The 23,439-nt window shown below is 42.1% G+C and overlaps 1 protein-coding gene across 1 annotated transcript in view; it reads left to right on the top strand.

The window, feature by feature from the left end:
- Positions 1-23,439, top strand: part of MAP3K5 (mitogen-activated protein kinase kinase kinase 5) — a 223,629-nt gene that overhangs the window by 49,842 nt on the left and 150,348 nt on the right. The window contains exon 2 of the mRNA XM_040965413.1: positions 23,283-23,422. Within this exon, the coding sequence (XP_040821347.1) occupies positions 23,283-23,422 (140 nt within the window). The remainder of the gene's footprint in view (positions 1-23,282; positions 23,423-23,439) is intronic.

Genomic DNA, 23,439 nt, shown 5'->3' with positions numbered 1-23,439 from the left:
TCAATTAAAAAAAAAATGATATATATACATTTTCAGTTGTCCTAGAGCCTTACTAGGTGCTTTTCTGTTTCAAACTATTTAAAAAGATTCTGAATCCTTTTCTTAGAAGTAATTCTTTCAGCTTTGACCACAGTTTCTATAGAATACTTAACTCAGCTTTTTAAAAATTAAGACATTTATTTTGAAGGTAGAACAACAAAAAGAGGGAGAGTGGGCAAATCATGTTTTCTATCTGTTGGTTTACTCAATGGCAGCCACAGCCAGGTTTGGGCCACCCTGAATTCAGAAGCCCAGTACTCTTTTTGGTCTCCCATGTGTATGGCAGGGGCCCAAGTATGTGAGCCATTTTCTGCTGCCTTCCTAGGTACATAAGTGGAAAATTGGATTGGTAGCAGAATAGCTTGTAGTCATACCAGTGCTTTGATGCTGATGTAGCAAGGGGTAGTTTTACCTGATGTGCCCCAACACTGGCTGCTTACTTCAACTTTTAACTATTTTAAACTTGTCTTATATTTTTAGTTCTTTCTCTCTAAGGTATAGGAATTTTTAATTGTACTGTAACAAGTGTTAGACATTCTGTAATTTAGAACTGGAATAGTGGCATAACCAGCTAATCTATCTACAGGTACTTGGCATCACACATTGGTACTGATTCATGTCCCAGCTGCTCCACTTCCAATCTGCTTCTCCACTAATGCACCTGGGAAAACAGTGAAGGATGGCCCAAGTGCTTGAGACCCTATACCCTCATGGGAGACCCAGAAGAAGCTCCAGGCCCATGGCATCAGATCAGCTCAGATCTGGCCATTGCTTCCATTTGAAGAGTGAACCCGTGGATGTAATATATCTCTTCCTGTTTCTCCCTGTATCCATGTAACTCTGATTTTCCAAGTAAAGTAAATAAATTTTAAAAAAATCTTGGGCCTGGCAGCATGGCCTAGCAGCTAAAGTCCTCACCTTTAACACACCGGGATCCCATATGGGCGCTGGTTCCAATCTTGGCAGCTCCACTTCACATCCAGCTCCCTGCTTGTGGCCTGGGAAAGCAGTCGGGAATGGCCCAATGCTTTGGGATCCTGCACCCATGTAGGAGATCCGGAAGAGGAAGTCCCTGGGTCCTGGCTCAGGATCGGCATAGCACCGGCTGTTGTGGTCACTTGGGGAGTGAATCATTGAACAGAAGATCTTCCTCTCTATCTCTCCTCCTCTCTGTATATCTGATGTTGTAATAAAAATAAATGAATCTTTAAAAAAAAATCTTAGTTTCATCTTCATTCTTTTAAAAAATTAACCTTTTACACGTTATCTCAGATTTTGTTTGCCCTAAGCCTTTTCTTTGAATATATTTTATAAATAGTGCCCTGGCTGTCATCAAAGAAAATCCCTCAGATTTTTTTTTATGAATAAATATACGTTTGTGTAAGTACACATAAATAGACATTTTGGACAGTAGAAAGTCCATGTAGGGAAATGTAGTGATAAATATTAAACGTTTTCCCAATTACTCTCTCACTGTATCTTTCTGTCTCTCTGCCTTTCAAATAAGACAAAGACATGACTAATAAGAAGGAAAAGTTGCATTTATATAAAAATCAATTTTTGGAATGTATTTGGATATTTCCTCATGGGAGAGTGATCCCTTCATCACTGGCCATCTAAAGCACGGAGGGTGTTCGGATTGAAGCAGCCTGGGACACAGAAAATGGTTGCTGAGACAGACTGAATTATTCCCCCTAATTCTTTTTTAAAATATGTTTATTTTTATTTGAAGGGCAAATTTTTACACAAAGAGAAAGAGGCAGAGAGAGAGGTTTTCCGTCTACGGGTTCATTCCTCAAATAGCAGCAACAGTTGGAGCAGAGCACATCCGAAGCCAGGAGCCAGGATCTTCTTCCTGACTTCCCACACGGTTGCAGGGTTCTGAGGCTTTGGGCCATCCTCTGCTGCTTTGCCAAACCACAAGCAGAGAGCAGGATTGGAAGTGGAACAGCCAGGACATGAACCAGCATTCGTACCAGATGCTGGCACTTGCATGCTGACACCTCGCTGGTCCCTCTCCTAACGTGCGGCGCTTTATTGCCGCAGAAACAAATATTACTGTGTGTGCTCAAATTTTTTCTTTTACCCTCTTAAGCCATAGCTATATGTAGATACTGTCTACTTCTCTTGGGTATTAAAACCCCATATATGTTTTCTGCTTCTGGCTGCTTCTGCCTACTGAGACAGTAACTGGGGAGCACAGTGATTTCCATTGGGTATTCAGCATTCGTTCTGTGTTGTTCAGGGCCTCATATGTCATTTTAATCTAAGGAGACCATTAGGCAGATGTCTCTGTGGAACAGTACTTAGGAACTCCTTGTAACTGGTAGCTTATAGTCCACAATCTTATTGTTACAGTTCATCTTCTCTGTGCATTTGGCAAATAAATATACTTGTGTCTTCCTGCCCACTCAAAATCGTATGAAATTTGTTGAGTTTAATTCCCTTAGGCCTAGCTTCTTATTCTGTAAACCTGGAGAAAACCCACAGTCAATGTTAAGTCAAAAACTTGCTATATTTACCATTTTGTTGTTCTATTGGGGAACTAAAGGATTAAGATATTAAATCATTTAAATCATCTGGTAATCTTCCAAAATATGTCATGAACTATGCGTGTCTTTCCATGGTTACTGCTGCTTCCATCCTAGTTTAAACATGAGCCTCTCACATCTGGACCCATGTATTATTGCCTGCTAATTTGTTTTCCTACTTTACTGTGCCCAAAACAACATCCAGAATGGTCTTCTACTAGGTCAAGTTCCCTAAGCACATGTTCCAGAATCTACCTAGGCTTTGGGGGAGAAGTAACTTTCAAGATGAAGCTGATTTTAAACGACTGATTTGAATGACTATTACTCTCCTTACAATTCTGTAGGTTAGGTTATCTGCTACAGAAAAAAAGGTGCTATTTGCCTTTGTTGAAAACATCACTGAATGGGGTCTGTAGCCTTGAGCTGTTGCTCCTGTGTGCCTTCCCGTGTTCTGTGTGCAGCTGGGAAGCACTGTGATCACAAGCCACAGAAGCATGCAGAATTCCTGTGGAAAAATTAGGGCACAAGGTTCTCCCTGTGAGCAGGGTTTTGTGATTTTCATGGGCAAGGTTGTAGGTGTCCTGGGAGGCAGGGCATCGGGTGAGAGTTCCTACCATCCTCCCTCAGGTCCCTACAGCCAGAACCCTGGCAGCTGGCTAATCCTCTGTTTTAACTCTTTGTTGAGAGACAAATCCACTTTTCTAGGTCAGATTCAGTGTTACTTGTTTATCAATAAAAGTGTTCATTTGTTGAGAGTGAGAAGCTGAGAATGAAGGGCAACTATTTTTCTTCTCCTTAGTTTATTTGTTGGTGAAATATAGTTATAATTATGCTTATTCCTTTTTAAAATAATCTGAGGTTGGAAAGGGAAAAGTAGTCATCTGTGCAGCCAGTTTTCTGAGCAGGATACATAATAGATGCAATAGCTCCAATTAAGTTGCTTTAAAAATTAAGATACTTAATAACTGCCAAGTGTATGCCAGCTGCCGCCTGGTCAGCATTCTGAACAGAAAAAAATTGGGCTGCATCCAACCACTGCTTACACTGGTCTTCATTAGAAGAGCAATTCATTGCCACTAATGGGGAAATTAATATTTGCTGCCAAAGTTTCTAAGGATCCCTGTGACCAAAATGCCGAAATAAGCAGCCTGTTCTTTTGCTTCTAGACAAATTGCACAGTTGATAGATGAGTGGGCAATCTTTCATTCAGCTTCCAACCAGTTTTCATGGGTCTTTGTGTTTGAAAATTACGATCACCTGATTCCAACATTTGTGATGCTCATACTACACCCTGAACCAAGTAGATAAGGATCTTACAGTCAAGAACTTGGGCCACCAAAGTTCCTAGGTGATGACAGTGTGTGGCCAAGGCTGTTAGCCACTCTGGAAATGACCAGGCCTTGAGCCTGCACTGCAGTTCTCCCAGACTTCCAGATGCAGGGGTTGGTTAGGGTTCTGCAGGGGGTGGCTACTTGTGTCTACTAGGGTGAATGCAGTGGAAGGCTCTTGCTCTCTGGCCCTCGATTGGGAGCTGCTTGGTTCCTAGATGTGGCAGCCTGGAGCAGCTCCTCCTTCCAACACGGTCCCAGGAAGTATGTGAGATTCTTGGCTGCTGCCAGGGTGGGCAGCCTTCCCTGTGACCCTGACACTGCAGACACAGACATTTTGAGGGTTGGGGGTGGGAGACTGGAGGGGAAAGGCTCAAAGATTATTTATTATTATTATTATTATTGAAAAATTATTTTCATTGTATTTGAAAGGTGAAAAACAGACCCTCCAGCTACCGCCTCTCCTCCTCTATGCTCATAACAGCTAAACCTGGGCAAGCCTAAGGCAGGAGCCCAGAACTCTAGCCAGAACTCCCGTCGGTGGCATCACCTGCTACCTCCAAAGGTGTGCATTAACAAGAGCTGAACTGGAAGCAGAGCAGCCAGAACTTAAAGTAGGTGCTGTGATAGGGAGACCAGTGCACCAAGCAGTGACTTAACTGCCCTATCAAACACTCAACTTTAATTTTTTTAAGGTAAACTTTACCTTCAGAGCAAATATGGGCTCACAGAACAATAGAGCAGAAGGAACAGAGTTCCTATATATCTCTGGTCCCTGCCTACACACAGCTTTTCCCAGTGTCGACATTCCCTTCTAGAGTGTTCACTTGTTACAGTTGGTGAATTGTCTCACTTTTTTTCTAAGACTTATTTATTTTTATTACAAAGTTGGATATACAGAGAGAATGAGAGACAGAGAAGATTTTCCATCCTATGATTCACTCCCCAAGTGAGTGCAATGGCTGGTACTGTGCCGATCCAGAGCCAGGAACCAGGAACCTCCTCCAGGTCTCCCAAGTGGGTGCAGGGTCCCAAGGCTTTGGGCCATCCTTGACTGCTTTCCCAGGCCACAAGCAGGGAGCTGGATATGAAGTGGAGCTGCCAAGATTGGAACCGACGCCCTTATGGGATCCAGGGGCGTTCCAGGCAAGGACTTTAGCCATTGGGCCACTGTGCCGGGCCTGAATTGTCTCTTAAGACATCACGATCAACCCAGTCCATAATTGACATGAAGGTTCACTCCTGGTGCTGTACATTCTACAAGTCTGGACAAATGCATATTCACTCACATCCCACATTATTGTGTTCTCTGCCCCTGATCAACTTGTGACAATCCTGATAGTTTTAGGGTTGGAATCATAAAGCAAGCAGCCATGGGCATCCCAAGAGCCAGGAGCTTCATCTGTGTCTTCCACATGGGTTCAGGGGCCCTATTCACCTGGGTTATCCATTGCTTTCCCAAGTGTATTACCACGGAGCTGGATCTAAAGTGGAGTGGCTGGACCATAAACCGGTGGCCATATGGGAGACTAGCATTACACGTGGTTGTTTAACCCAGTCTCCCATGACTCTAACCCCAAGAAAATAATTTGTGTAACAATTTTTTCTAAAAACAATCTAACATCCAAACTTACTCAGAAATCCTATTTTAAAAATGCTCTTGAGTATTAATGGTTGAATTTCAGTGTTTTCTTTCCTGTTTCCTTCTTCCTTCCCAGCCTTCCTGGCCTTCGCCCGCCCTCCGTTTAATTGTTGTGGGCTTGTTCTTGAATTACCTGTGGATAGAAAAGGCCGGGGACAATGGTGTCTTTCCCATTTCGTTACTTGGTTGCATCCAGTTCCCAAGGAACATTTGGAGCTCTCGGTCCAGAACTCGGGGGACAGGTGATGTGAATTATAAAACCAGCGTTGGCTGCTGATGTTTAAAAAGAAACCTGACCCTGGCTTGGTATTTTCAGGAAGAAATGGTAAGTAAACAGCTGAATTTCAATAGGATTAAGATACAGCCTTGGAAGAATTTAAAAAAAAAAAAAAAAGGAAAGCTAAGATTGAAGGTGAAAGAGAGACAGGTCTTGTGAATACATACACACATACACAGGGAGAGAGAGAATATAGAACCATTTTACCTGGTGAAAGAAGGGATTTAGTTTAGGAGCTGCCTGATTCTACTCCATGCTATTTTCCTTCTTTACCTGGGGGATTTTTTCCCCCAACACCTGGAATTTTGGGGGCACTAAAGTACAGCTTCCAGGCAGCTTCAAGGCCTGATCATATTAAGTGTAAGTACGTCTTGTCTGAAAGTTGATGGGAGAATACACAGAGCTGCTGGAGTTACAGCAGCAGGGGGCTTTCTTACTGAGTTTTTGACAGCTGCCCACTCCTGCCACTATGACCTGTGGAAGAGCAACTGGTGCTTAGGACCCTAGAAGATGCTTGAGAATAACAAGTATAGTAAACATATTGGGATGATACACTGCTGGGGCTGCCAGAAGCAAACCTGCATTTGCCTCAGTTGGTCACCCCTGTACCTGCTGAGGGGCTTGTAATTAGTTGCTGATTCTGTGCCATCAAGTCCCAAGGCAGTGACCACAGTGCTGGTTTTGTCTGTCTGCCAGCACAAATACTGTGCTGGAGATACTCTTTAAATAGAGGTTTTGTCAGGGTACCAAAAGGCCTTGCTGATTAGACTGACAGTCATTTAACTGCTTTACTATGTCCTGATTATCCATCAGGACAAGAACAGGGGCTACCCTACCTAGAAGGCACGTAGAGTTCCCTGTCCTGGGAGTGAGGGATGGGGTGCTTCCATCCATGGCTTATACTGTAGTAGTGGCCAGCATTCCTGGAGCACTCATGCCCACGAAGCCCAGAGGATTCATGGTGGCTAATACAGGGAGTTCAGCACCAGAGCTTCCAGTTGTTCACTGCATAGCTCAGGTGTGGACTCAGGCAGCTGCACTCTGTTCGCAACAGGGCACGCCTTGTCTATTTATGGTCTCTTGTCCATACTGACAGCCCATAGGTCACATTTTTCTGTCTCTTCTTATTTCTCTGCCTTTGTCAGAGCCAATCGCTTTGTCATGGGGAGTCCTGCCAACCCATCCATTTGCTCTGTTACCCAGTTTAATACCACATGTCTTTTTATCATCCTGCTTATTACATTTTGCTTTGGGATTTGCGTGATTATTTGATTGTCTTTTCTCTCAGTTGATCATCAGTTTTCTGAAGACAGGAACCGTGTGTGTGGGTGTGTGTGTGACTGATTTGTGTACCCAGGCTTGGCTTATAGTTGGAATGTAATGAGCATCGGTTGAACCAATGACTGCACTAGTTCTGGTGTGCGAGTGCTTATGTGACTGCAAGTAACTTTCAGTCTGACGGCACATGGCTCCAAGTACACATGTACCTTTACTGTCAGTTTAACTCATTTACTCTTTGTGATGGGTAATAGATGTAGAGAAACAAGTGCTGACAATTCAGGAGATTGATGAATATAGGTCACTTGGAAATGAACTCATTTTGTGAATGCCTTTGGCTAGTCTATATTCTGTGCTGCTCGCTGGGTCTGAACACTCTGATGTTGTGATGTTTTGTGGACTTAGTTTTGGGGCTGAGTGCCATGTGGAAGGCACTCTTGCATTATTCAGAAACTTTTCCTATAGGTTGTTTATCTGCTTTCACCAATGTGCAGTACAGGTTGTCTTCTCATACTGTCTCGTCTCCAGAGTTGTTCTATTGATTTAGCAGAGACCTCTGAGTACACAGTCGAGCAGACTGCAGCTGTAGGATGAACTGGAGGAGCTTCCATGGAAAGGGAATTGCCCTTGGGAGGGGAAGAATATGAGCATCCAAGTCGTGTGTAAGGTAAGGGGACGTATTTAGTAGTGCATCTGCTAAATGAATAGAAACTCATTTAGGCCAAGGGAAAGAACAAAAAAAGGGGGGGTGTTGTATTTAATAGAGTCTGTAAGAAACCATCGTGCAGTTTGTTTTTCATCCTATGAACTCCCTGCAGGAAGATCAGCTGCAGTGGATGCTGAGCCCCCTCTCCTTTGGTGGGCAGTGAGGGACCTGCTTCTTGGTAAGTGGGGGAGCAGTTGTTCCAGTGCAAACAAACCCCTAGGTGATGACATCCCAAACCGGAGGCAGATGCTTTCCTTCCCAGTCTCTGTGCCCTTCTAGAAGCTGCAGGCCCTGGGATACATCCCCTGATACTTCCGTTAGAGTTGATCACTCTTGGCTCTACATTCCATGGAGCACTTTGGTGTATTTCATTTGACCTTGGACTGGAGCATCTCATCTGTGCAGCTGCTGCATGTGAAAATTTCAGGCTCCTGAAGGGCTGGTGCTGGTTTCTTAGCTGGCTCTGTAGGACTTGGTGCTGGACAGACAGCACATGCTAATTATCCTGTGGGAGAGAGTAAGAGCAAGAGTGAGATAGAAAGGAGCACCTCCAGGGTCTGTGATGATTGCAATTGAAGTACAAGTTCAGACCTGAGCCACCTCTGTAGGGTACTGAGGAGCCATTGTGACACTCCTAGGATGCCTAACTAGGTGTGAGACACAAGGAAGGGGCTGCCCTGTTATTGCCTCTGCAGTCTGCTGTGTATTTTGGTCAGGCTTACCCCTTTGTGCTCACTGGTTGTTAAGGATCTTAGTTTCCCTTTCTCCATCTCTACATGGCCTGCCTTTTAGATACACTGACAGCTCTTTCAGTGATGTGCTTTTAATCGTGTTCATATGTTACAGTTATTTTCCTATAGAGAAAATTATCTTCCTGGGGTTGGTCAATTTGATTTTTCCTCAAAGATTCATTTATTTTACTTGAAAGTCAGAGTTACAGAGAGAGGAAGAAAGAGACAGCAAGAACTCTTCTACGGCACTTCCCAAATGGCTGCCACAGTCAGAGATGGGCCAGTCTGAAGCTGAGAACCAAGCGCTTCTTCCAGATCTTTCATGTGGTTGCAGCAGCCCAAGAACTTGAGCCATTCTCTGCTGCTTTCCCAGGCCATTAGAAGGGAGCTGGATCGGGAGTGGAGCAGCCAGGGCATGAACTAGTACCCACATGGGATAAAGGTGTGGCAGGCAGAGGATTAACCTATAATACCACTATACCAGCCCCCAATAGATTTAATTTTAGTTGAGAAGTGAGACAGAGGGCAAGAGCAAAGGAGTAAGCAAAAGAGACTAAGAGAACAAACCAGGAACCAGTCCACTTTGCTACAGCCAGTTAAGGTCAGCCACTTGTTGAACCAACAGTGTTTTAATCCTCCCACTGCCTGTAACAGATCATCCTCGGAGATTTTAAGAGCCCCAAAATGAATTGTTGAACTCAAATGGAATGTCAACACATAAGCAAGGCATGAAGTCATGACTGGCAGAATGCTATTCATACATCTGTTGTATCAACAGAGTGACAGAGGCTGTTAAAAAGACGCCTGAATGTGAAGCAAGATCAGTGCATAGTTTTCCTAGATGCCAGTTGTTTACCAGGTGTTGAGATGAGTTTGTTGGAGTACACAGCTGGGAAAGCCACAGCATATTGGGAAGCTGTTAATGAATCCTGTGAGGAGGCTCCCTCTTGGTGACATGGTGTCCGGGAGCACCGTGGAGCTAGCAGCATTCACTCACACTTTTGTTGCAGCTGGGTTCGTGAATACAAGAGATTAAATACATGGGGTAGCACTTCCCCAAAGTGGCCCACTCACCAGGGTGCCACCCAGAAACCAATAAGCAGCCAATTGCATTGATTTTACCACCTATGTTCCTTCTGTGGCAAGAACAATATAATCTTTATGGTATACAATATAGTGTTTATGACTTGCACTCAAGCTCCTATTACATGAGCAGTGTAACCTTTTTGACAATAAATACATACAAGTCATATATATTGTGTGTGCACCAGACACTAGCATCCATTTTTTCTTTGTCTTCTTTTTTTGACACAGAATTTAATGACCATGCCACATTTTTATCCTGTGAAATATAAGGGATCTTACTATAGTACAGTATCAGATTTAAAATGCTTTATTTTATGTTATCATCAAATACCCTGTTGGTTTTTAAAATTATGGTGGTCTCATAACTGTTTTTGAGAATTTGGAGAATTAGGGGCCAGCGTTGAGGAGGGCAGGGGACAAAGCCTCCACATGTGACACCAGCATCCCATTTGGGTGGCTGTTTGTGTCCTACCTGCTCTAACACTCATCCAGCTCCCTAGGGGTAGCCTGGGGAAAGCAGTGGAAGATGTCATTTGGGGAGTAAATCAGTGTTTTTTGTCTCTTCTTTGTCTATCTGTTCTTTCTAGGCCTGATTTTCAAAGAAAGGAATAAATGTTGAGAATAATTTGTAAAGTCAGCATAAGGGTTGTCCATTGCATTCATTTTCTTTCCCCCTCAACTCTCTTTGCCCTCTATACTGTTTTTGCTAAGGAAGTGAGGCCTTCATTTTCCCTGTAGAATTTTCCAGAGTCTGAAATGTCATTGATTGCATTGCTGTGTTCCATGGATCTAATAACTCTTCTTGTTTATATAGACAGAACACACATAAGCCAGAGGGAGAAAAATGACATCTTAATCAGATAGCTTCAAACATGAATGACATTGCTGAGGCTCTATTTGCAAGAGATGTCCATTGGTAGTATAAGAGTCTCTCTGGATGTCTTTTTTACTTCTGTATGTAGAAGCTGTAAATAGGGGTGGAGGGCTGATGTCATAACTAAACAGGCTAATCCTCTACCCTCAAGCACTGGCATCCTATATGGATGCTGGTTTCTGTCTCGGCTGCTTCACTTACCATCCGGCTCTCTGGTTATGTGCTGGGGAAGTAGTGAAGGATGTCCCAGCCCTTGAGCTCCAGTAGTCATGGAGTCATGGAGGAGGCTCCTGGCTTCAGATCACTTCAGTTCCAGATGTTGCAGCCACTGGGAGAGAACCAGTGGATGAAAGATCCTTCTGTCTGTCTCTCTGCTTCATTCTGTAAATATGCCTAATTTAAAAAAAATCTTTAAAAAAAAGAGGCTGTAAAGGTGTAGAACAATAAATGAGGAACAGTATTACACACTCATGAGGAACAAATAGGTTTTCTTCAAAATGATTGTAAATGAACTCCATGAACTTCCCCAGCTTAAGCAAGTAGCAGTTAACTGAAGCAGATGATTGACCTGGAAGAGAAGATACCTATGGGAGATTCTTACAAAGAACTCCTCTGTGTGCCTGGAAACTTTACTGAAGCATAAATAAAGAAGGAAAGTCTGATGATCTAATTAAAATTAAATTGGTGAGATCCCCAAATAGTGACAGGCACCTCAACAATAATAAAAACTGTTTAAATATAGATGAATATGTCATTCATGATCTAATGAAAACAAGATTGATTAAGGACTAAAATTTGTTACATAAAATGAGTTTACAGAGATGGTAGATTCAAGCCAAGCATGCCTTTAGGAAATACAGGAGTAAATATAAGGAGTAAAGTAGTTTATAATGATGGCGTAAAGGTTTGTATCATCAAAAAAGTTTCATGTTCCCTTCCTATTTGTAATGTATTATTTGTCTCTGTCACATAATAAACCTTGTCATTAATTTCAGCTTATATCTTTCTTAGTGCAATAGTGCATAGAGGGGCTGGCACCATGGCTCAATAGGCTAATCTTCCACCTTCAAACACCAGCATCCGATACAGGTGCCAGTTTGTGTCCCAGCTTCTCCACTTCTGATCCAGCTCCTTGTTTATGGCCTGGGAAAGCAGCAAAGGACTTCCAAAGTGTTGGGACCCTGTACCCATGTTGCACGCCCAGAAAAAGTTCTGGGTTCCTCGTTCCAGACTGTCTTACCTCCAGCTGTTGCAGTTATTTGGGGCATGATCCAGTGAATGGAAGACCTTTCTGCCTCTGTCTCTCCTCTCTGTAAATTTGTCTTTCCAATAAAAATAAAAGAAAAATAGTACGTAGAGCATTGACCACATCTATTGCTATTACCAAAACATTCAAAACTAAATTCTGAAGTTATAAACTAGAGCCAATTGAGCTTGGAAAGAAAATAAAGCATATGACTTCTGTATTTAAAAATCTGAGAGACAGGCAAACAGACAGACAAAAACTAAGGCAGCTATGCATTCAAGCAGAGATCTTCCATCTGTTGGTTCACTCCTGAAGGTCTGTTGTATCTGGGGCTGGGCCAATCTAAGCCAGGAGCCTGGAACTCCAGATCTGGGTCTCCCATGTGGGGGGCAGAGACCCAGATGTTTGAGCCACACATCAAGTTGCCTCCTAAGGTGTGCATCAACAGGAAGCTGAAATCAGAAGCAGGGCTGTGACTTAAAGTGAGGTGCTCCAATATGGGATGCAGGCTTCCCAAGCAGCATCTTAACTGCTGTTTTCAGTGCTTACCCAGAATAACATTTATTTTTTTATGTAGGGCCTATTTGTACTTTGAATAAGCAGAGGAATACCATGCCTGTGACCAGGAAAATATTATTTAATAAAATACTTGTCATGAGCTGTAAGATTTGGGTTGTAATTTTGCTACTTTCCTATAAACTGATATGAAATACTCAGTGTCAGTGTGACCCAGTTGCTACCTTTTTAGGGCTCCCACAATCACCCTTGCTGACCACCTTCAAAATGTGGTATGCTAACAGAATGGGAGAAAATATTTGCACATTGCACAACAAATAGGGACTAATATCCAGGATTTACAATTTGCTTCAGAAACTCAATGACAGCAAAACAAACAACCCTGTGAAGAAATGGGTGAAGGAAATGAGCAAGTGTCGTTCAAAAGAACAACTTGAAATGACTAATAGACATATGAAAAATGCTCCCCAACTATCAGGTAAATACAAATATAAACTACATTGAGATTCAGCCTAACTCCAGTGAGATTGACTTACATTTGGAAATCTACTAACAATAACTGCTGGTGTGAATGTGGGGAAAAAGGTACCCTACTTCATTGCTGGAGGAAGTATAGGCTAATATAACCACTATGGAAGAGAGTATAGCGAGTGCTAAGAGAACTGAAAATTGATGTACCATGTGACCCAGATATTCCACTTCTGAGAGTATATTCAAAGGAAAGGAAATCTGCATTGAGAAAGTGACCTATAATCCCGTATTTACCGCAGCACATTCTACAATAGCGAAGGCATGAAAACAACCGAGATACTTGTCAAAAGAGGAATGGATGAAGAAACTGTGATACATCTACTCCATGGAATACTATAAAAAGAATGAGATTCTACCACGTATAATAAAACAGTCCCAACTAGAGACCATTATGCTCAGTGAAATAAGCAATCCCAAAAGAATATGTATCATATGTTCTCTCTGATATAAGGCAACTTCATGCAAAAAAAGAGATCAATAGGTCTACAGATACCTATTGATACATATAGTCATCTAGAGGAACTATATGTTTGCATATGTTAGCATACTACGAAATGAAGATACATTGCAGTATGCATCTCTCCTCCTGAATAAAAGGACTCCCAATAAAAACTGTTATGTATATCTTGGCAATAGGAGGCTGGACTTTCTACCATTGTGTATATCTGTAATGTCATGGTACACTTAAATAGCAGAAAGATGGACTTGTGCCATTTGATGAAGGACTATATACTGTCATAATAATATGGACAAAAACAGTGAGAGGGAGAGGGAATGGGAACGGTGGAAAGGGAGATCACTGAGCCTATGGAACTCTCTCATGAAAAATTAAAATTAAAAACAGAATGGAAGAGGAGGAAAAAAACCCTGTCTGCTTGAGATTTTTTTTTTTTGTAATAGGAGGGAGGAATTCTTTCTCTAATCCTCTTGTGACCCAGATAGTCATTTGTAAGATTGATATTTTTAAGTTAATTTATTCTTCTGCAGAATGAGACTGAACTCTAATCTGTATCTTCCCACTTTTCATCAGTTACTGCTTTGTCTTCATTATAAATTAGACAAGTGTCACACACACAAAAAAAAGTGTCTTTCAAAGCCTGAGCTCCCATTTTGGCCCTACGCTGCAGTAGTTAGCATTGTTTGCTACATGTGGCAGAGTCTAACGTGAATTCGTTTTGATGGGAAAGAAGCTGACCTGGGCTCACACCGTAGGCCAGAAGAGGAAGTGCTGTCAGGTGTGTGCTCAGCGGTGTCCCTGGGACATAGGTTGTTCCTGCTCTCCCTGGGTGGGGCTTTCCTCTCTGCTGGGGCACCATCATGTCCTTCTTTCCTGGTCTTTGGCTTGTGCTGCTTCCCTTCTTCTAGCCCTTATACCAGCCCCACGTAATCTCCCCCATTCCCTGCATTCGGTTGACTTTTCCGCTCTGCCATCAGTCCCCACCCATATGTTTTATATGGGAATACAGAGATCATCTCCATTAAATAACTCCTCCCATTTTAATCATAAACTTTCTACTGACAAGGAGATACACCACTCTAAAACTAAAACCCTTTACATCTTTCTCTTCCTTTAACATATTCCCTAAGCTGTTGATTTCCTCACTGAAGGAATAATTCTCCCCATTGTGCTAACCCTCTTCTCTGGCAGTCTTTGGAGAATTACCTTGTGATTCTGTAGAGAATCTCCTTGTCCTCATTTTGTATCCAGACCTTACTTCCGTTGTACTTGCCTTCCTTATCAGATGGCTTCCTTGTCATCACTGTGGCTGAAAGTTGTTTCTGCACTCCCATGCCATTATCTGTGTCAAAATTAGAATCTACGAATGCTACCTTATCACTGATAACTTGTGGTTAGGTTAAGATCTTAAGATAGAATGAGCCTGGATTATTTAAATACCTGCACAAATGTCTATAGAGGCAGATCATTGTATGCTAATAAAAAAAAATGTTTGGGTCAGGTGCACTAGTCTAGTGGCTAAAGTATTTGCCTTGTATGCGCTGGGATCCCACATGAGTGCTGATTTGTGTCCTGGCTGCTTCGCTTCCCATTCCGCTCCCTGCTTGTGGCCTGGGAGGGCAACTGAGAATGGCTCAAGGCCTTGGGGCCTGCACCTGCATGGGAGACTCAGAGGACTCTCCTGAATGCTGGGTTTGGATTGGCTCAGCTCTGGCCATTAAGGCCACTTGGGCACTGAACCAGTGGATGGAGAATCTTCCTCTCTGTTTCCTTCTCTGAAAATTTGACTTTTCAGTAAAAAAATAAACATATCTTTAAAAATTGTTTAAGGACACAAAAATGCTAACTACTCTAAATCTTTACGCATGGCATTCTTACATTGATGTATTACATTGTACCCTATATAAATGAGCAATTCCGTTTTGAGAAAGAGAGAAAGACAAAGACAGAGGTTGGTTGGGTATCATATACACTTGTACCACAAGCCAAAGAATGCTGCAAACTCCCAGGGAGGCAAGGAACCTATTCTCCTAAGAAGTACATCAGCCCTGACTCTACTTGTGTAATTTGGTGTAGGTTGTTCAGCTTCCAGAACTTTGAGAGAATAAATCCATTTTGTTTTAAGGCATCTCTTTTGCAGTAATTTGTTTCAGTGGCCACAGGCAAGTCATGCAGACCTCTTTCGACATCCTGGGAAAAGTTGTTGAGCAGAAGTGGGTTAATTTTCATGAGCTGAACAAACCTGAGAAACCAGCCTCTTAATTAAGCAGAACTCTACCAGCCTATCAGACCCCCTGAGGCCCCAGTTTAAGGGACTGCCCTCCCTCACCAAAGTGTCTTTTTTGTTGTTGTTTCTTCCATTGTTGGTGGTTTACAAATACTGGTGCGATGTACCTTCATTGTGTGTGTGTGTGTGTGTGTGTGTGTGAGCATATACTTGTGTTTGCACTTGCTGGGTAATGAGTAGAATCCTGGAATCCTAGAAGAATTGTCACTCTGGCATTTCTCTGATTCAATGATCAATCTAATTAATAGATTCACTCAGATTCTTAAATCTTTGTGTTTCTAATCTTTCTTCTGGAGTTCTGAATGATAGCTGTTGGTTATATATTCACACATGCACCCTGTCACCCTGCCACCATATACATAGTTTAGTATGTTTCCTTCCAAAGTCAAGTTCCCAACTAGCAAAAATTATCTTCTTATATTCCTCATGGTATTAATAGAAAGTCATTGTCCTTAGCTATCTGGTTCAAAATAGATTGTTCATGTCCACCAGATCCTTATGCCTGTTGATTTTCCCCCACTATTTCTTCAGGTTGTTTAAGGACATACGTTCCCGTAGATATGCCCCAAATGATCTCCTGGCCTCTAGTCTGTTGAATCTTTCTTCTATCCATACTTTCTGGTCTTCTGTTTCCAAAGCACAGCCTGGATCTTTCCTCACCCCATTTCCTAAATTCACTGGGGGCATAAGTAGATTCAGCTGTTGCTTTGAAATCAAGTTGGAACACTTTGTGTTGACTTCCTGTACTTTCACAAATTTGGCCTTACTGTAACTTTGATGAGAAACGATCTTACGAGGTTTCCTCAGAAGGTGTTAAGTTATACATTAACGTTGCCTTTTGTGACATTTTATGATCCCAGTGGCTCCCAGGGACTCCTGCTGAGCATTCCTGTAACACCGTCATGTGATTGCCAATTCTTGAGTGTTTACTGTGTCTAGCAAGTTTTGTGGTTAGTGTTATTTGTTTAAGATTTCTTTATTCATTAGAAAGAATGAGAGAGGCAGAGCAGCAATAGAAGTCTTCTGCTATTGGTTCACTGCACAAATGTCCAGAACAGCTGGAGATGGGCTGCTCTGAGGCCAGGACCCAGGAGCTTCTTCTGGGGCACGAGCACTTGGACCTTCTGCTGCTGCTTTCCCAAACACATTAGCAGGGAGTTGGATCAGAAGTGGATCAGCTGGGACTACTCCATTTAAACTCTGTATGACATCTCACATAGGATGCCAACACAGCAGGCAGTTTGCTATACTCTGCCACAGCATGGGCACCACAATCAGTATTATTGACAAATTCATTTTATTTTTCACCAAGTTGTAGTTGAAGAAACCAAAGCTCAGATGCTACAGTCTACACAGCTTCATACTTCCTACAGCATACACTCAATTCTCCCCTGCTTGCAACCTGGAGCATCAGGAGCTGAGCTCTGGCTATCTGTGCAGGAACTTTAGTTCTTGTCTCCACCATCTTGTTTTTCTCCTTGCTTCTGTCCTAGTTTTTTTCTCTGTTCCACTTTTCTCTTTTTTCTTCTTATTCTTTGCTCCTCTCTTGGTTTCTCCCTTTTCTTCTCTTCCCCCTCATTTAGTAGGTAGCATGGCTGTTGACCTTTAATAAAAGGTTTTGTTTGAAAAGTAGAGAAATAAAGACAAAAGTTAGGTGGACATCTCCCATTCTGTGGTTACTCCCCAGGTGCCTGAAATAGCTGGTCGTGGGCCAGGCCCAACCCAGAAGCCAGAAACTCAATCCAGGTCCCCTACATGATTGCAGGGATGCAGCCTCTTAATTTTGCATCTAATGCCTCCCCTGGAGTACATCAGCAGGAAGCTGGAATGGAAACGAGAGCCAGGATTTGAACCCAGGCTTGCAGACATCTCAAGTAATGTCTTAATCACTAAGCCAGATGTGTACTTGCGGTTCTCGGGTTTGTAAGGCCAACCTCAATGTGCAAAATATCCCTCGGATCATCTGCCTGCTGGGCCTCACGTTTCAGGTTAAAAAAACAAGCACTTGTTTAATAATAGCATTCATCAAATAAACAGGTGAGGGCTGGGTTGGGAGTTGTGTATACATTTGCTTTAGCAATGTAAGAATGATTCATGTCTTAGTCACTGGGCATACCCTTATTAGGGTTCAGTGATGAGGAAACTGTGGGCCAAAATTCGCTGTTGACAGAAATATGCATCACTCCACATGGGAGGGTTAACCAAACAACACACTAGAAAATAAAGTAATGCTGAGGCAGCCGAATGAATGGTCATTTGTAGCAGGACTCACCAGGCCACATCCAACTCCAAACAGTGGTAATAGACGACTCTTGGTCCTTTCCGAGCATGACATTGATTCTTCTGTATAGGAATACTTCAGAAAAAAAAATTGTGGAAAGGGAAGTTAAGAGGGAAATTCATTTTTGTTGCAAAACAGTTTTAGAATTTGTGTGTAGTTTTTCAGAAGGCATTATTTCCCGTCAGTTTTAAGACCCCCTTGTACAATACAATATTGATTTTGCTGTTGCTGTATGTTCTCTACCTGCTGAGTTTCAGAAAATGGACTGAGAGTCTTAGGACCCCAGGTATTACTTTTAAGTCCTGGAGAATATTTCAGTAAGTTTATTAGTTTAGTTGTGAGTAGCATTTAATCAGTCATAAAACAGAAAGACCAGAGAAGTTAGGTTGTCGGTCCCTTGGAATCGCAGATGAGATGAGCCTGTGGAGGCTGATATCTTCCGTATAGCCTCTCTGCCCACTCATAGGGAATCACCATGCTAGTTGCACTCCATTCTCCAGCTCCACAGCCAGCTAATGCGCAGTTTACATGAGTGACCTCACTCCATCCATCCCACCAGCCCTGGTCTCTTTGGTTCCCAAGTATTCCCTGTTCCACAGTACTGGGCACATCCAGTCACATCTCAGTGTTTGTCAGCATGTACAATTTGCCAACTCCACAAAAGAAGATAGAAAACTATCTCATTAATTTCCCTTTTAATATTTCTAATAGAAGATGAAACAAATAGCCTTGTGTGGTATGGGCACTCAAGATTAAATTGGCCTTAATGGGCTCTCTTCTGGATTAATCCATTAAGGCTGGATAGGGGAATTCTATTTGATGATTTGGGATGTTTTCAGTGATTGTGGTATTTTGGAGGGAATTCCTTATGCATTATAGCACACAAACCCCATCAACACTTGGGCTTCTTGCTTTGTTTTCTGTGATCTGGTACCTAACAAAAATGACCAAATAGATCAAAACCAACCAGAGATTAACATCTTTTTTCAATCCTACTTTTCACTAAGTGCAGCAGGTCTCATGAGGTATGTAACTAATAGATACTGTATTAGGAAGAAAAAGTTCCATTGGAAAAATTGATCATGAACCACTGTCAGTTGATGACCAAAATACAATTAGGTGCAGTGATTTTGTGCTATTGCCCTAAATATTTATTATGCATTAATAAACTATGGTAAACCTAATTTTATGCTCTATTTAACATTAACTCAGCTGGGACAAGGAAACAAAGCTTACCTGAGGTAAAAATACAGCAGAGCCTTGTCGATACTTTGAAATGACTTTGTCTTTCATTTCTGTGGTAACTCAATTCATCGTATGATCACAGAAATTCAATTAGATAGCTATCAAATGCGTTTACTCTTGACATACATGACAGGAGTGGCATGTTTTGGTCCTCAACTCTAGTTTCACAACACATTTTGTGTCTTGAGCTTATGAATTTCCATCTCCTGCAAGTGGAGGACATGGCTCTGTTAAGAATTAAGAACGTGGGTCCTGGAGACAGATTATCTGGTTCTAGATCTGGCACTAAAACTTTGTCTTGTCTTTGGTAAGTGCATGTATGTGTCGGTATTCTGAAATAATATAACCTACCACAAAGGGGTATTATGAAATTTGAGTGAGTCTGTATTTGAAAAGCACGTAATTTCTGACACATAGTAACACTGACTGGATGTTTGTGAAATAAAGTGGATAACTGCTGTCTAGTAGTGGGGTTCTAAAATTCTGTCGTATCTAAAGTTAATGAAAATGACATCATATTTTGCATTTTAAGTTTTATTTACTTATCTTTTTAAAAGATTTATTTATTTATTGGAAAGTCAGATATACAGAGAGGAGGAAAGACAGAGAGGAAAATCTTCCGTCCGATGATTCGCTCCCCAAGTGACTGCAATGACCAGAGCAGAGCCAATCCAAAGCCAGGATCAAGGAACACCCTCCTGGGTCTCCCACTCGGGTTCAGGGTCCCAAAGCTTTGCACCATCCTCGACTGCTTTCCCAGGCCACAAGCAGGGAGCTGGATGGGAAGTGGAGCTGCCGGGATTAGAACCAGCGCCCATATGGGATCCTGGCGTGTTCAAGGCGAGGGCTTTAGCTGCTAGGCCACACCTCTGGGCCCTATTTTATTTACTTATAAGAGAGTGAGAGATACTATCCAGCACAGTTTGTTCCCCAAATGTTCACAGGATCCTGACTCGAAGCCAGAAGCAGAGGAGCTGGGACTCAATCCAGGTTTCCCAGATCCGTGGGAGGAACCCAGCTCCTGCTGCCTCTCAGAGTCTGCGTTAGAGGATGCTGGGCTTGGGAGCTGGAGCCTGGAGTTACTCCCAGACACTCTGATGTGATGCATTTGTCTTCACTAATGTCTTGGCCAGTGGGGTCCTATGTTTTGCATTTTTAATGTGTTTGATAGTTCCATCAGGAAGATAATTTGACTTATTTAGTTTGTTGTTTCCAAAATGGTTCACATTAGAATTTGAAGGTAGCTATTGGAAAAATATCCTCTTTAGTTAGATAATGAAAAAACTTCCCAGCATGTCATGGTACAAATAACAACCAAGAAAAAAAAGGTGGGGGGCCTTCACATTGGAAAGGAATACGTAAAACCAGTTCTATTTGCAGAGGACGTAATTGTTTATATAGCAATCTCCAAAAATATGCAAAAGAAAAGCTTTTAAAGCTATTACATGAGATTAGTGAAGTCTCAGAATACAAGGTCAATAAACAAAATTAATAGTCTTTATCAGTAATAAAAAGTCAGGGTGTGGAATTTTAAGAGATTACCATCTGCAGTATCAACAATAAAATAAAACACTTAGAAATAAATTTAACAAACCAGGTGCAGGATCTGTATATTGAAAGTTTCACAATACCTATGAAAGAATAAAAAAGTCTTAGAACAAATCATTTGTCTGTGTAACAGAAAAAAAGTCAGTCTTTTCTGAAATTACAATACCATAGTGCTGTATTTCAAAATTATGCCCAACAAGGTCTGTTCCTACATAGATGGTCAGATCTAACGACTCTTTCACTTGCACCATTTGTTTTAAAGGTCTAGTATCTCTCTTAATCTGAAAACCTTCTAGTATTTTTATTTCATTTTAGCATCAGATTCCAGGAGGCACTTCTCTAGAGAAATATCCTCCCTCGTCTTACTATGCTGGCGTTTTCCTTTGCATGTCTCTCATTACTCTTCATCAGCCAGTGTTTCATGTATTGTCTTTCAGCTCCACTCTTGATTTTAAAGGAGTGTGATTGACTGGAGTGCAGGCACCTGCAGGAGGCAAAAGCTTTGTGGGGGAAGGAGGCAGATGGCTGAGTGGGTGGAGGCAATGATTCACTTGTTTCATGTGTTGATTGTTGATGCAGAAATGTTAAAGACCCCAAAGGAAAACTCTTCATTTATATTAAAGGGTTCTTCTTGTTTAACTCTGAAAAAGTAGTTTTTGAAACTCATTTGGCCTGTTTTCTCTTTTACAACTTCAGTACCTACTATGCCTTTCTTTATTTCATCTGATTTATTTCTTTTTGACTACATATGAATTTTGATTTCGTGTATATGTGATAAGGCTAACTCTGCACTAGGTAGCTTCTCAAGAGCATTCATTTAAAAAAAAAAATGTTAGGGATTCATTTATTTTTATTGGAAAGGCAATTTACACAGAGAATGAGAGACACAGAGAAGGATCTTCCATGTATTGCTTAACTCCCCAAATGGCCATAACGGCTGGAGCTGAGCCAATCAGAAGATAAGAGATTTCTCTTGGTGTCCCACATGGGTGCACAGTCCAAACGCTTTGAAAAGCCCTCCACTGCCTTCTCAGGCCATAGGCAAATAGCTAGAGGAGAAGTGGAGCAGCTGGGACATGAACGAAGGCCCAAATGGGATGCCGGTTCCTGTAGCTGGAGGATTAGCCAATTGAGCCATCACACCAGATGGTACGCATAGAGGTGATGAGAATGAGGAAGAAGGAGAGCAACAGAGAGGGGCAGAATTTACTCCCATCCCCTGGTTGATTGCCCAGATGCCTCCAACTGCTAGGGCTAGAGCCAGGAGCATAATCCAGGTCTCCCAACAGACAGAGTAATCACTGCTGCCCCCCAGGTCTGCATTAGCAGGAGCCAGATCAAGAAATGAACCAGACACTGCCATGTCCAGTTTGTTGTCTTATTGAGTCTTAACTGCTAGGTTAAGTGCTCCTCCAAGCCTGCCTTATTTTTATGTGTTGAAATTTTGTTTCACATGCAGTTGCATAGGTCTTGAGTCTCCAGGCACAACAAAATCTTTCCAGAATCACTTGTTAACATAGTCCACCTTAGAATCTTCCATGTGCCTAGTTATTCACTGCCAACACTTGGTTGGGGTAGTTGATCAATTTGTTCTTCCTCCAACATTTGTTGTGGTACCAGGTATCCTCTTTGGGCTCCAGTGTACTGCCATATCCTACATGTGCACCTGGATATGCTGTCTACAGCTCCGTCTAAGCCACGGAGGGAGCCCAGCCCTGACACATACACTTCACAGTCAGACCATGGAACCTGCAAGTCTCTCCATGATTGGGGTTCTGAGTCGAACAATTCAGCTGAGGGGATTCCCAAAGAAACTTTATCTGAGATGTTCCCAGACTTGATTCTTGTGTGTGCTTGCCGGTATAGGGTCTGGCACAGTCCGTCGCCCAAGTCAGTTTATGCACGTGTTGGTGGTTGCAATTGCTGGATCAGTTCTCTCTTCAGCCCTGTCTTTTACCCAAACCAATGGGTGTTGCAGTCCAGCCTGATCCTGCTCACCGCACACTCGGCCTTCATGTACACTGTGATTATATTTGCCCTCTTGGTCATAGTTGTCTTTATCTTGACTATTTTTTTCCCCCTTCATTTTACTTGCCAGAGGCCTTCTAAATATTAGCTAGGTAATTCTAAAATGGAATGATGAATTTGATGAATTCATTTGATGAAACTGATGAATTTTTCAAGCAGGTAAATTTAAAGCAACTGTCTTTAAGTCCCATTTCATATTCATTACTTACCACTGCTATCAGATTGCCTTTTTTAAAATTAGTTTTAAACAAATTCTGTATGATTTGTAGATAACAAACCTTTTTTTTTGTTTTGATTTGTTGTTGTTTTGGATCTACATAAAAAAAAAGTTGTGATTTTAATTAACAGAGTTAGAGTGGTAGCCCTGCCTCCCTGCATTGCAAACTCTAGGTGGTTTGCAGTAATTGTATGATCTCCTGCTTGGTTTTTGCTGTTTTTGATGTTGTTGCTGTTTTTTGTTTTTAAAGAACCAAGTTTGTTGCATTTTATAAAACCACTTTCAGGCAGAAATGCAAATTCAAAGTTCAGAGATGATTGCAGAGGGAAAATCCCTCCAGCTTTCTCATTTCCTCTTTTGAGTACTAAGTTGCTGCGACCACAGTTGGGCTTGATTCTGATGTCATCCTTCTGGCCTCTGTTCTCTGTTTGCAGACATTGCTGTGGTGGAGATGAGCGATGCCTTCCGGCAGCCATCCTTGTTCTACCACCTTGGGGTGAGAGAGAGCTTCAGCATGGCCAACAACATCATCCTCTACTGTGACACCAATGCAGACTCTCTGCAGTCCCTCAAGGTACCTCCCTGCTTACT

Source organism: Ochotona curzoniae, unplaced genomic scaffold, assembly GCF_017591425.1.
Source record: "Ochotona curzoniae isolate NIBS_2020 unplaced genomic scaffold, NIBS_Ocur_1.0 scaffold_3890, whole genome shotgun sequence".
Classification (NCBI taxonomy): Eukaryota; Metazoa; Chordata; class Mammalia; order Lagomorpha; family Ochotonidae; genus Ochotona; species Ochotona curzoniae.
The sequence above is the reverse complement of the archived record's forward strand: the minus strand, read 5'-3'. Positions and strand labels throughout refer to the sequence as shown.